A 12,438-nucleotide genomic window follows, 5' to 3' on the forward strand; every position below is an offset into this window, starting at 1 on the left:
GTAAGCCCGGGAACTTGGAGACAGCCGAAACCGAGTTCCCACAGAGACATCAGACAGGCATCGCTTAACATTGCCGAGTTTCAAGCTTTAGGAAAATGCTGCCATTCTTCTGAGACCGCATTTTCGCACTCAGTATTAAGCTTTTGGATGTGTCTATCTTTGTTGACAGCTGAAATTATAGTCAGCTCACTACTTTTCCAGGTTTTTTTTTTGTTTTGTTTTGTTTTAATGTTCTTGTTAATGCAATTGTGGTCTTTCCAGACCTTTTTTTTTTCTTCTTCTTTTTCAAAACTAGCAGCTTGGAGATGGGGAGATGGATCAGCAGCTAGGAGCATGAACCATTCATTCCTGCCAAGGACTGGAGCTCAGTTCCTAGCACCTACGTGAGATGGCTCACGACTACCTGTGACTCCAGCTGCAGGGTATCTGACACCCTGTTCTGGCCCACACAGGCACCTGAATACACACACACACACACACACACACACACACACACACACACACTCTAAATGGGTAGATAAAATAAAAATAAGCAATAAACAGTCCTACATGTGTCCATTTTCTCCATCACCATGGTTAGGAGTGGAATTTATGATCAAAACAGTTTTTGTCTTGAAGAGGCAGATTATTTTCCAACTCAACAAGTTACAAATGGTTTGGTGGATACAGTTCTTGTCCATACTTACTATCATAGTGGAACTTTCTCAGGCCATAGATAATGATGGCACTATAAATAATGATGAGAATTCTATACAGTTTAATCTTAGGCCTTTTGCTTGGGCAATCCTCCAGTTACTCTAAATCAACCCAACTTACTAGCCTGTGACCCACCATGTGGCTGGCTCTGTACCTTTCTCTGCTCTACTGCGGTCACTGTCTGTTCCCCCTGTGTCCACTCTCTGAATCTCCTGCTCCTGCTTTCTCCTCTGGCTTCATTCTCTCTGCCCAGAAGTCCCCACCCTCTGTTTCCTGCTTCAGCTATTGGCTATCAGCTCTTTCTTACAACCAATCAGCAGCAAGACAATCTCTGGTACAATTCTAGATTGCTTCTAGGTGTGGAAGGCTGTCTGACTTTCAAGCATCTGAGCAGGTATGGAAGGACAAGTATTTACAGACATAAGGCCCATGATGGGTCATAGAAACGACAATACTAATCTCCCGCCAGCATTTAGCTCTCTGCTGGTAAGAATTAACTATGGAAAGTGCAAAGACACACCTTCACACAGTGCAAAAGAGTATGTTCATACTACAACGTAGTATGTTCTGGCTTTTCAGTTTCAGCCAATATAACACATATAATGTAACATATCACCTTGAATTCTGGACATATCCCCTGTTATTAATGAGACCGAGGGGCCTTTCATGCTCTTTTTGACCACTGTGTGTTTTTCATTCTGTGAAATATTGTTCATGTCCTTTTTATACTTCTTAATGAGCCATTACTTCTTTGTTGGTTCTAAGAGTTCTAGTAGACATTGGATGTTAAGGCTCGATGGGTGTCCTGTTGTATGATTTGTGCTGTCCCCACCCTGTGCCCTGTCTTCCTCCTCTCTCCCGTGTTACACTCATAGGACTTTTGGGCAGGAGGGAGCCCATCCATGGCGGCTCAGCCGTCACACTGCACAGAGACCCTCAGGAGGTTCTTTCATCCTCCCGGTGGCCTTGCTCCTAATGGGTTTTTTCCTTAAATAACTTGCTGGAAAAATAAACATCTCTTTCGGAATGTGAATTATTCCCTTTCAGTTGTAAATTGGGAAATGAGATAATTGTTTTCTAGTTCCCCCTCTGAGAACCATTCAGAGTCCATTTAGTTTCTACAATTCCTCCATGACCTGAATGAACTGAGCATAATGTGTAGCTTATGAGCATTCTGACAGCTGCTACGTTGCTCTGCACGCCGGGATGCCATTGGTTTGTGGGAGTCAGCTGTGGAAACAGCACGCCGAGAGGCGTGGCTTGCCTTTTGTTCTTTACCTTTCCTTGCCCCAAAGTCCCAATTCTGCATGAAATTTAACTCTGAATTTACAGAAACCCAGGTTCTCAGACTGAGGGTCTCAATGATAAATTCTGTGAGATCAAGGACCCCTGCTGTGTATAGTAGCTTGCCCAGACAATAGCTGACTATTAATTATGGGAGGTACAGACTCACAAAATGTTGGCCCTGTGTCTTTAGAAATCTGAAAATCCTCATACTCAGTGAACCAGGACATCCACTTCAAGGAATATTTTCTAAGAGAGAAATCTGATCAACACAAACAGATTTAAAATGAAAAATTTCGGGCTGGAGAGATGGCTCAGCGGTTAAGAGCACTGACTGCTCTTCCAGAGGTCCTGAGTTCAAATCCCAGCAACCACATGGTGGCTCACAACCATCTGTAATGGGATGCTCTCTTCTGAAGTGTCTGAAGAGAACTACAGTGCTCATATAAATAAAATAAATAAATCTTTAAAAAAAATAAATAAAATGAAAAATTTCATGGGATCCTTATAAGGGGCAGGGGAGCTAAAAGGAAACATACCAATATTTCTCTAGGTGGTGGGATCACCAGTAAATAAAATTGCCATAGTAGGCCACATGCGCTATGACATCAGCACCGGATCTTTCCATCTTGATATTAATTTTGGCTAGTGTCTAGAAATCAATTGTTTAGAATAGCATACTTAAAAATAGCAATTCTGAATCCCCTCCCCACCCACTGTGTGTGTGTGTGTGTGCGCGCGCGCACGCACACGCGCATGCATGTGGAAGGCAGAAGTTGATTTCAGGTATTCAACTCAATCATTCCCCACCCAATTTTTTGAATCAGAGTCTCACTGAACCTGGGTTTTGTCATTTGCCACCACTGCCCTGGCCTCCCTACTTCTCCACTTAGTCCCGGGGTTGCAGGTGCACGCTGTCGTGCAGAGCTTTAACGAACAGGAACGATTCTTAATCCTCATAGCTCATTGTTAGTAACAGGCAACTTGACCATGTTCTCTGAATTTGTATTTATCACCACGATTTCCTGTTGACGAAGGTTGGCTTCATCCTCAAGGGCATTCTGGGCGTCGCGAGTGACAGAGGCACATATTTTCCGTCGGCACTTTGAATGTCCTGTCACAGTGAAGTGTTTTTGTTTTTTGTTTTTTGGGTTTTTTTTTTTTTTTTTTTTTTTTTTGCCTCAGCATGTAGTATCCACAGGGGCTTGTGGAATTCTGTTTACTTTGCAACTTTGCAATAGACACATTCTCATCTGCTCTTGGTGGGAGACTGTCAAGCACTTTGTTGCTGTTTTCCATAAATTATCAACCATGGCTACATTTAGGCTCCTTAAGGAGGCTTTAGGGACTTGGGGGCATTTTTGTTGGGAAATATTGTGATCTTTCTCTGTTGGTGACTTCTACTTGTCACTGTGTGTTTTAGTTAGGAAGAGACACCACGTCCATGTTAACTCTTATGAACAAAAACATTTCATTGGGGCTGGCTTACAGTTTCAGAGGTCTAGTCCTTTATCATCACGGCAGGAGACATGGCGGGATGCAGGCAGACATGGTGCTGGAGAAGAAGCTGAGTCTACATCTTGATCTGAAGGCAGCAGGAGGAGACTGTGCCACACTGGGCATAGCTTGACTATAGGAGACTTCAAAGCCTGCCCCCACAGTGACACATTTTCTCCAACAAGGCCATACCTCCTAATAGTGCCACTCCCTTGGGCCAAGCATTTAAACGTGTGGTTCTATGGAGGCCATGCCTATTCAAACCACCACACCATGGAGCCCAATCATCAAGCCTTCCTGGGATGTGCACACCTAGGGGACAAGTCCCTTGAGGCAGTCTCCGTTTCTTTCCCTTACCAGCTCCCTGAGATACCCTGTTAGGGATGATGCTTTAGCCAGCTGTGAGTGCTTTCTGGGCTCCTCAACAGCAGGGCTGGAACTAAGAGCATGGCTGCTCTGTTCTCGAGACCTTCTAAAATTGGCAGAAAGTCTTCATGTGTCAAGGGATATGCATGGATGTAGCGTCCAAGGCCAGGGTGCCTGGTGTGTCCATGTATCACAGAGGGTATGGCTGTACAATCTCCTCCATGGAGGAAGGAATAGCAGTGCCTCTTGAAAAGTGGGATTCTGATGTTGACTGGGTCACTGGTACAAGCCCCATTCCTTTGCCCACCCCATGGCAGGGGAACAATGTCTACCCTATAATGTTCCATGGAGCATGAATCTGCCTGAGCCTCCCCATCCTGTTCTTCATTGAAAGAAATTTGTTTGGCTTTAACGGCCCCATTTCAAGTCCTTTGTTCTCTCAAGGTCAACATGTTTGGACACTTCAAAATTCTAGGAGTAACACACCCAGGGGAAAAGCCAAGGCCATGTGTCCAGGAGTAGCCACTGGAGCTGTGGGGTCAACAGACTTCATAGTATCCCAATTACTAAGGATGGGTAGAAACTCAGAACTCTTCATTCATCTTCTGAACATAACATTTATTTATTTATTTATACTTATTCACTTTACATTCTACTCAGTGCCCCACTCCCGGTCACTTCATTCCTTCCCCTCATCTCCCTCCCCTTCCCCTCTGAGCTAGTAGGGTTCCCCCTGGGCATCCTCCCACCTTGGCACATCAAGTCTGCAAGGTGCAGCCTCTCCCACTGAGGCCAGACAAGGCAGCCCATCCAGAAGATCATACCCTATGTCCAGGCAACAGCTTTTATGATAACCCGAACTTGAAGGAGCCCTGACAGAGATGGAGTATGCCAGTGACGCCGCCCCCACAGAATGCTGGCTACTTTCCTTGACCAGTTTCCTCCTGTCAATTACAAGTGTCAGCCATGTCATAATCTATCACTCAGGCCCTCAAATCCATCACACTTACACCTGGGATGACGAGTGTGACTCTGAGTACCAGTGATACAGTTGGGCTTCCCAAAGACTTCAGTGACAAATGCCAAATGCCATAAAATGTCAGACCCTCATAAAGATGAGAAGCCTTTTGTTTTCCAGCAGATGACAGCAAAGTGTTAAATCTTATCGATGGGGACGAACCTTCTGCCACCATCGGCTGCCTTTAGTTTTTCTGTTATCCCTAAAAGCCATTCGCAGTTATATATTCTACTGGGTCTGACTCTCTTTCCATAATTAACAACCTTCTGCAGAGGGTAATAGATGAGGATCAACTCTACAAGGAGGAGGTAGCCTTAATTCATCTCATGTCTCCTACGGGAAGACATGTTCTCCTGCACCAAGTGCAGACGCAGCGATGAGGGGTTTACACAGGGCCTTTATGGAATGATTTACTAGCAAATTTGGGCATATAATATTATAAAATGCTGCACACTGTGTGATTACAAGATTAGGAAGGAGTGAGCCGCTAATCTTGTCAGTCCAACTGTTTCCTTCCTTGATAACATTTGTGTTCTTACACTTTGGGTGATGAAAGAGTGTAATTGGCTGTTGACACTGATTGAAGGAAGGAGATGTGCCTTCTATTTCTTTTTTTTAAGAGAATTAATTATCTTGGTAAGGGAGGTAACAATTCCAACGACGGCTCTCACAGCTGCAAAACACAAGTGAACTGTCAGGATGTTTTCATCTCTTTCTTCCCCACCTGTTTTTCTCCTTTTGATAACATCTTTCCCCAGATTTAACACATTTACCAAGTGGGGGAGGGGAGTCTGGGGAGCCTTCAAAAAAGAAAGAAAAATTAGGTTTTGAAACTTGCAGCAAAAACACCGAAAATGTGCGCCCATGGCATTTGCATGTGTTAATGTCTAAGGAAGACATCATAGGCAGATGGAGGTAAGCTCAATCTCCTTATGCCATTCAAGTCCTATTAAACTGCTAACGGACATCTGAAACTCCAGATGTCAGCTAAGGGAAAAGGGTCTGGGTAAACTGATATGGCCTGGTTGCCTGAATCCTTTTCGATATAAGCCCGGCACGAAATCAACGAAAAGGTTCGTTCTACAGGGTATGGTGTATGTTTGAACTGCAGCCTATAGACTGGACCATTTCACCCACAGGTGGAAAACACGGTGGAAGCCAAAGCTGTTACTCCCAACGACACACAGGAACTCTGAAGGGCTGCTCAGCTCAAAGCTGTCATTCCCGGAGGAACAATGGTCCTAGGGTGAGCCAAAGAACACAATAAAGGTTATTGGAGGAGGGAACTGAGGCTCTCATCAGTCGCATCTGCTTTCTTAAGCCGCTGAAGTAATGAAGGGGGAGGGATTATGGTAGCTGCTGTGGAAACTGAGGCAGCAGTCACTGGAAAGCAGGGTCCCTGTTGCATCACGACGATAGGAATATTTGAAACTGGATATTCTTCAGGGAACTTCATAATACTTCCATACCTGGAGCCAAAAGCTAATGGAGACTTCTCCTCTGCTACAAGCAGGAGCAAGGTCAGAGTCTTCAAGAGTAAAGGGTTGGGTCACTCTATGAGATCAAGACCCATGTGACACCTGAGGAGCAATAAAAACATCCAAGGAGTGCAGTGAGAGCAGAAGCTGCTCAGTTGCCCTCTGGTTTCTACAGGTACGCCTTCTGCAGATGTGCCCTTTGTAAAGCAAGTTCTGCCATTTTCAACAACTTCCTGGGGTGATTGTACCGGCCCCACCCTGCCCATCTGTCTTTGTTAGGGTTTCTGTTGCTGTGGTGAAACACCATGACCAAAGAGCAAGTTGGGGAGGAAAGGGTTTAGTCAGCTTACACTTTGTTCATCACCAAAGGAAGTCAGGAAAGGAACTCAAACAGGGCAGGACCCCAGAGGCAGGAGCTGATGTAGAGGCCATGGAAGGATGCTGCTTACTAAGCTTGCTTCCTGACCTGTTCAGCCTGCTCTCTTATAGAACCCAGGACCACTTGCCCAGGGATAGCACCACCCACAATGGTCTGGGCCCTCCCCTATTGATCACTAACTGAGAAAATGCCTTATAGCTGGATCTCATGGAGGCATTTCCTCAACTGAGGCTCCTACCTCTTAGGATTCTAGCGTGTGTCAAGCTGACACACGGAAGCAGCCAGTATACCATCCTTGTAAAGAGTAAACTATTAGGTTAAGGGGCTAAACTGGGGTTCCTGATCCATGCAGCTCAAAATAATCCTGATGCAATTTTTATAAAAGGGATGACAGTTTTCATTTCCTGACAGAATTGCTTATGCAAATGCATCTGCAGAGGCAAATGTTTTCTAGAGCTAGGACTGACTGAGCAATGATCTAACACTAACTCCTGTTTAAATGGAGGGTACGAAGTAACCTAGTGGATAATGGATAATGGATTGAACTTCACAGATTCTGAATCATGGAAACTGAAAACCATTGTAATGATCCTTGTAGAATGGCTGAAGATTTGTTATCAAAGTATAATTCAGGGATGGCATTTAGCCAGGTAGATGAGATAACCTAATTAAAGTGCTTTCTGGAACAGAACTTAGAGAAATGAAAAGAACAGTTAACACATACATTAAACATTCTGTAAACTACAGAGACTTAAGCAAATCATTGTAAAAGCTGTGATTTATGCTCTGCTACACATCTGATAGCATTGGCTAATGTCACATACTTGAGCACTAGGAAAAGCGGGTAAAATCCTTGTCTGAACACTGAGGAACTGGTACCGTCTTGTGACCGGATTTTTGAGGTTTTATTTTCTTGTTTGTTCTGGAGAACAGGGTTCAAGCTCTGAGAGAATAGAAAATGAATTGAAGCATAACGAATGTTGAGGTCTGGGGATCACTGCACAAACCACACAAATACCAATGTCAGCAAATAGGGATGGTCTATTGTGTGCCACACCCCAAGATCAGGGTCACGTTCTGGACTTGGGAGCTGAACCACGGCATTGAGTCATCCTAAAGGGCTTTTAAGCCTAAAATCCACAAACATCTGGGCCAAGTTATTCCACCAATCAGAATTTAGGGATGGGGATTTCCTTAGGAACATGTCTTTATTGTACACTTATCCTGATCCCATTGGTTGGGGTATTTAACTGTGGCAGGAGCCTTGCCTTGTCTAACATCCATGTCTTGTCAACCAGAATGGGACTTGTCTAACATTTCACGTCTTAACTTGCCAACAAGGATGTCTGTTCCCAGAGAGGTCTTGGGAAATTAAATTTTACTGGACTCCCTACTCAAAACGGAAGTTTTATTGCAAATGGTTTCTTATATTGGTGCAGATGTCTTTCCAATGTTGGGGTCCAAGTTTACTGTAGGTAACTGTACAAAGCAGTTCCACTGACTCTATTGTGATCAGTTAAAGGACACAGAATGTAACAGAATATGTAATCAACTTGGGCATGAGAAAGTTTCCTAGTAACGGCAGAAACAACATATGAGAAAGTTTCCTTATAATATTAGTTAAAACCACAAAACGACAGGCTAGCCAGGTAAGTTACCTAGGCCTTAACATTCTTTTGAGGCCTTAACAACTAACATGCTAAGAACACACAGCCGGCTCACTGGTGGCATTTTGCATGTGCCAGTGAGTAGAATGAATAGACGACATAGAATCTTGCCTTGAGAGGTGGCACAGGACAATCCTTAGAGCACAGACTCTGGGGTCTAACAGCTCAGCTCCCACACATGAGCAACTGAGCTACACGCATTGGGTACTCCTTCCATGCCTCAGTTTCCCAGTTAGTAAAACAACACACATTTTCCTCACAGTTGGTTTTCATTGAGAACTGCGCTATATAATTATATAATCAAATGTTAGATTCTGGGAAACCCTCACGGAGGTGTTGTTCGTGCAATCAACTTCATTCATCATAATAAATTCTAGTGGTTATTATCACAAGCTTTACTTGTGATCAGGACACATTTGTGCTGCAGAGTCCTGTGTAGTAACAGAGCCATATGCTAGATCCTTGAAGTGCTGATTAAGAAACAATCAGATGTTAAAATAACTTCACTTTAATGATGAGATGACTATATTAATTTGCAGATAAAGAACATCACTAAAAGGTTTGGCTGTTGACAGATCCTGCATGACCACGCGTGCGTTTGTTCGGTAAATAGACTTTTTGATGTGAACAGAAAACCAAGTGGTGTGCACCAGTCTTTGATAGAGCTTGAGTAGTTCATGTAAGAAAGGGGACAAAGGAAAAGGATCCTTGGGACACCTACCTAAGTGCTGGTTGCTCTTCTCAATGAGTGGCAGCTGGGGCATGGATCTGCTTGGCTGTGCACGACTGTGTTTTGCTGCTGGTATCAGAAACATGGGGCACCGTGTAAAAGTGTGCCTTGCTCATGAAAACACACAGGTTGCTTAGGAGTTGAACCAAACCATAATTTACCATCTTAAGAGGTCTCTCTTCTCAGGCTGGCAGAACATTCTAGAGTTCAACACACATTAACCCCTTTGGAGCTTCAGCATACAGGGACTTCAGAGGCCGCTCCAGCTTAAAACCGCAGGCTTGGGATTACTTAAAACCCCCAGCTCTGCTTGAAAAAAGCCATTACAGCTGTTAAAAGGGGAGATTTGTTTGAACATGCGTGTGGCTGCATGACTACCAACAGACTGAATGGTGCACCGCTTGGAGCGAGTGCGAGTTTTGTGTTAAGATTTATGTAAAAGTCATCTAGTCTATAGAGAAAGGAGGCTGATCACACTGACTACTGTAAAAATCAATACACTGGAGAGATTCACTGCAGACACTGCCACAGTCTTCTAGAACTCCAAAGGCAGACCAATCTACTTTACATTTGTGAAGCAGAGGCAGGCCTGGGAAGGGGCCTCTTACTGATCCAGCTGCGAAGCATCAGGAAGGCAGGCTGCTGACAACAGTCCACAGTGAGGCACCCCCACCACCACCACATACAAGGTAAAAACAAGAGAGCTCTTGAAACCACGCACAAGCCCTGAAGGCCATGGTGATTGGACACACCTGCAGGGATTTATCACTTTTATTAAGAAACAACTACTGCAAATTAAAGATAAAAACCAGATGTCTGATGAGTTTTTTTTTCAGAGGTGAAAAATGGCTCTTTATAAGAAACGACAGTAAAAAGACACATTCAGTTTGGCAAAACGTTTTATTCAAAGAACCTCCCTTTCCTCCTTAACTGCTCAAATATCTCATACGGCTGGGAGCGAAGTCTGATATTTACACAGCTCAAAGTCTGAATACTCACTAATGTCTTCGGGCTGTTCTACACACATGGCTGCTCCAGGCTCCCTCCAGCTCTGATCTTTGTTCTTAAAATGTACTACTCAATGAAGCGCTCAGAGTCTGAATGAATAAAATCCTCAGCACCATAATTTGTTACTTTTCAAACCATCCTTTTTGGGGAGCTGAGGCCATTCTCTGGAAAGAAAGTAAATAGCACAGAAATGCTCGCACTTGCGAGCAAAGCACAAAGGCTCTCTTGTGTTGCCGGGGAATAACCATTGCCTCCCACTTTGCTTGACGAGTCTACCTCCCACCAGGGAAGACGTGCAATAACTCATCCATCAAAGGCATCATTACACTTCCCACCTCGAGTATGGGCCGTGGTTGAGGCCTTTTCTATCTCTGGCTCTTTTGCCGCTTGCCTCACGGTGGCAGTTTCTGTAGGCAAAGCTCAGGGGAAGGAGTCTGCGATACTCAGAGTAGACACACAGACACACTCTCCAGACAGCGGTCAGTACACTGACTGCAGGGGTTGTGAGATGGGAGTGCGACTGGTCACCAAGCAGCCGCTTCAAGAACGCTTAGGACTCTAGTGATCTGCTGAGTTTCTTCCTGAACCTCAACTGTACATGGTTATATGCACACAAGTCTCTTCCCTCTTCCCTACCACCACGCATCAAGACGGCAAAAGGCTGGGTAGCATTCTCTGGACGTCTCCCAATAACTGCTGCCCATTCCTTTTCTTGTTTGGAGTCACTGGGATGTACCCTGCCTTGGCTGTAAGGAAGCATTCTGAAGAGGGAGGAAGAGGCCCTGGCAAGCATTCGTTTTCTCATGGAACACATGTCAGACACTTTGCCAGGAGCCGGCAGCTCAGAAATGAATTATGCATGCTCCTGGCACCTTCCACTCCTGGAATGTCTACAGTAGGGAACTTCTAGAAAAAAAAAAAGGATATACTATAAATCTGAGAAGAGCCAGCCTCCAAACCCAGCTCTGGTCGTAGCAGACATATTCCAGAGCTTAAATATTGTTCACGCTTATTTCCGAACACTACACTGACCATTGGTAGTGATGAGCACGTTTTCTCTCTTCTCTCAATGTCAGCGTGAACGGCCACAGACAAGGTTCCGTCAACAGCTTTCAGCAGAAAGCCCCTGAGCCCAAAGCGCTTTTCTTACGTAAAGGACTTCCTCCTAATTCTATCTAAGATCTCAGATCTTTAAGATGGGATTTTCCCCCCTCTAAGTACACTGCCTATCTGCTCAGATATTGTGTCCACCACCCACAGCTAATTCACTGGTTTAGAATTATCCCTCCCTCCATCCCCCTTCCCCAGCTCTAGGCTAAAAAGAACCAACAAGAAGGGCTGTGCTGCAGGGATTCTCTGCCCCTGGGCTGAGCTGACGAGAACACGCAGTGGCTTCAGATAAAGCTTCATGCCACACTTCCCGCAAGCTCTCTGCCAAATGCTTCCACTGCACTCCACAGCAATGCTTCAGAAACACTAGACAAAGCGTTCTAGGCGGATATAAATACCCTAGAAAACTCCTAAAAATTACCAAGAGACCCAGAAACCAGAGGCCTGAGCAGGCATGGCAGTGTTGCTCAGTAGGAAACCACCCAAGGGGATGCAGGTGCAGTCAGGAACCCAGGAGTGAGGTAGAGCGAAGGCGCAGAAGCCAAATTGGACCCCAACAGGAAGGATAGGAGGCACAAGAAATGACCACAGATGGAGAACCCTCGAAACTACCATGTGTCCCTCCCAGAACAGAGGAGGGCGGCCACAGGCAGCACCAACCACCCTGGCAGAGAACTGAGTGGTGCACACGGGTCAATTGGGCAGGAAGAAGGGGAAAGGAAATACAGAACAAACCTCATCTGCTACTAAACTATATGTCTACCTAGTGTATGAGTGGTTGATTCAGTTCGGTGAAAAGGGAAGAATCCACAATATGTATGGGGCCCTGGGTTTGATCCTTGGCAGTGCAAGAAAAAAGTCTAACAATTGAAAATACATCTCTAATAAAAGTGATAAAGATGGTGTCAACAACAGTAGGATGTGATTATCAAGTAGAACCTAAGCATCTACCCCTGTCCTGTCACCTCAGAAGGGAGTCATGCGGTCCTGTGGGCTCATGGGTGCTACATTCCCTGTCCTGTCACCTCAGAAGGGAGCCATGCTATCCTGTGGGCTCATGGGTGCTACATTCCCTGTCCTGTCACCTCAGAAGGGAGTCATGCTGTCCTGTGGGCTCATGGGTGCTACATTCCCTGTCCTGTCACCTCAGAAGGGAGTCATGCTGTCCTGTGGGCTCATGGGTGCTACATTCCCTGTCCTTTCAC

The 12,438-nt window shown here is 45.1% G+C and overlaps 1 protein-coding gene across 2 annotated transcripts in view; it reads left to right on the forward strand.

Moving 5' to 3' along the window:
* Lrguk (leucine-rich repeats and guanylate kinase domain containing) overlaps positions 1-12,438 on the forward strand; it is a 148,113-nt gene that overhangs the window by 115,996 nt on the left and 19,679 nt on the right. Inside the window, exons 20-21 of one of the 2 annotated variants that reach the window (XM_087656523.1) lie at positions 6,001-6,107; positions 8,925-10,303. In XM_087656523.1, the coding sequence (XP_087512649.1) occupies positions 6,001-6,107; positions 8,925-8,957 (140 nt within the window). In that variant the 3' untranslated portion in view covers positions 8,958-10,303. Of the gene's footprint in view, positions 1-6,000; positions 6,108-8,924; positions 10,304-12,438 lie in introns of those variants that run through there. The other variant, XM_087656522.1, reaches the window with a different exon arrangement.

Source organism: Rattus norvegicus, chromosome 4 (genome assembly GCF_021556685.1).
Source record: "Rattus norvegicus strain SHRSP/BbbUtx chromosome 4, alternate assembly SHRSP_T2T, whole genome shotgun sequence".
NCBI lineage: Eukaryota > Metazoa > Chordata > Mammalia > Rodentia > Muridae > Rattus > Rattus norvegicus.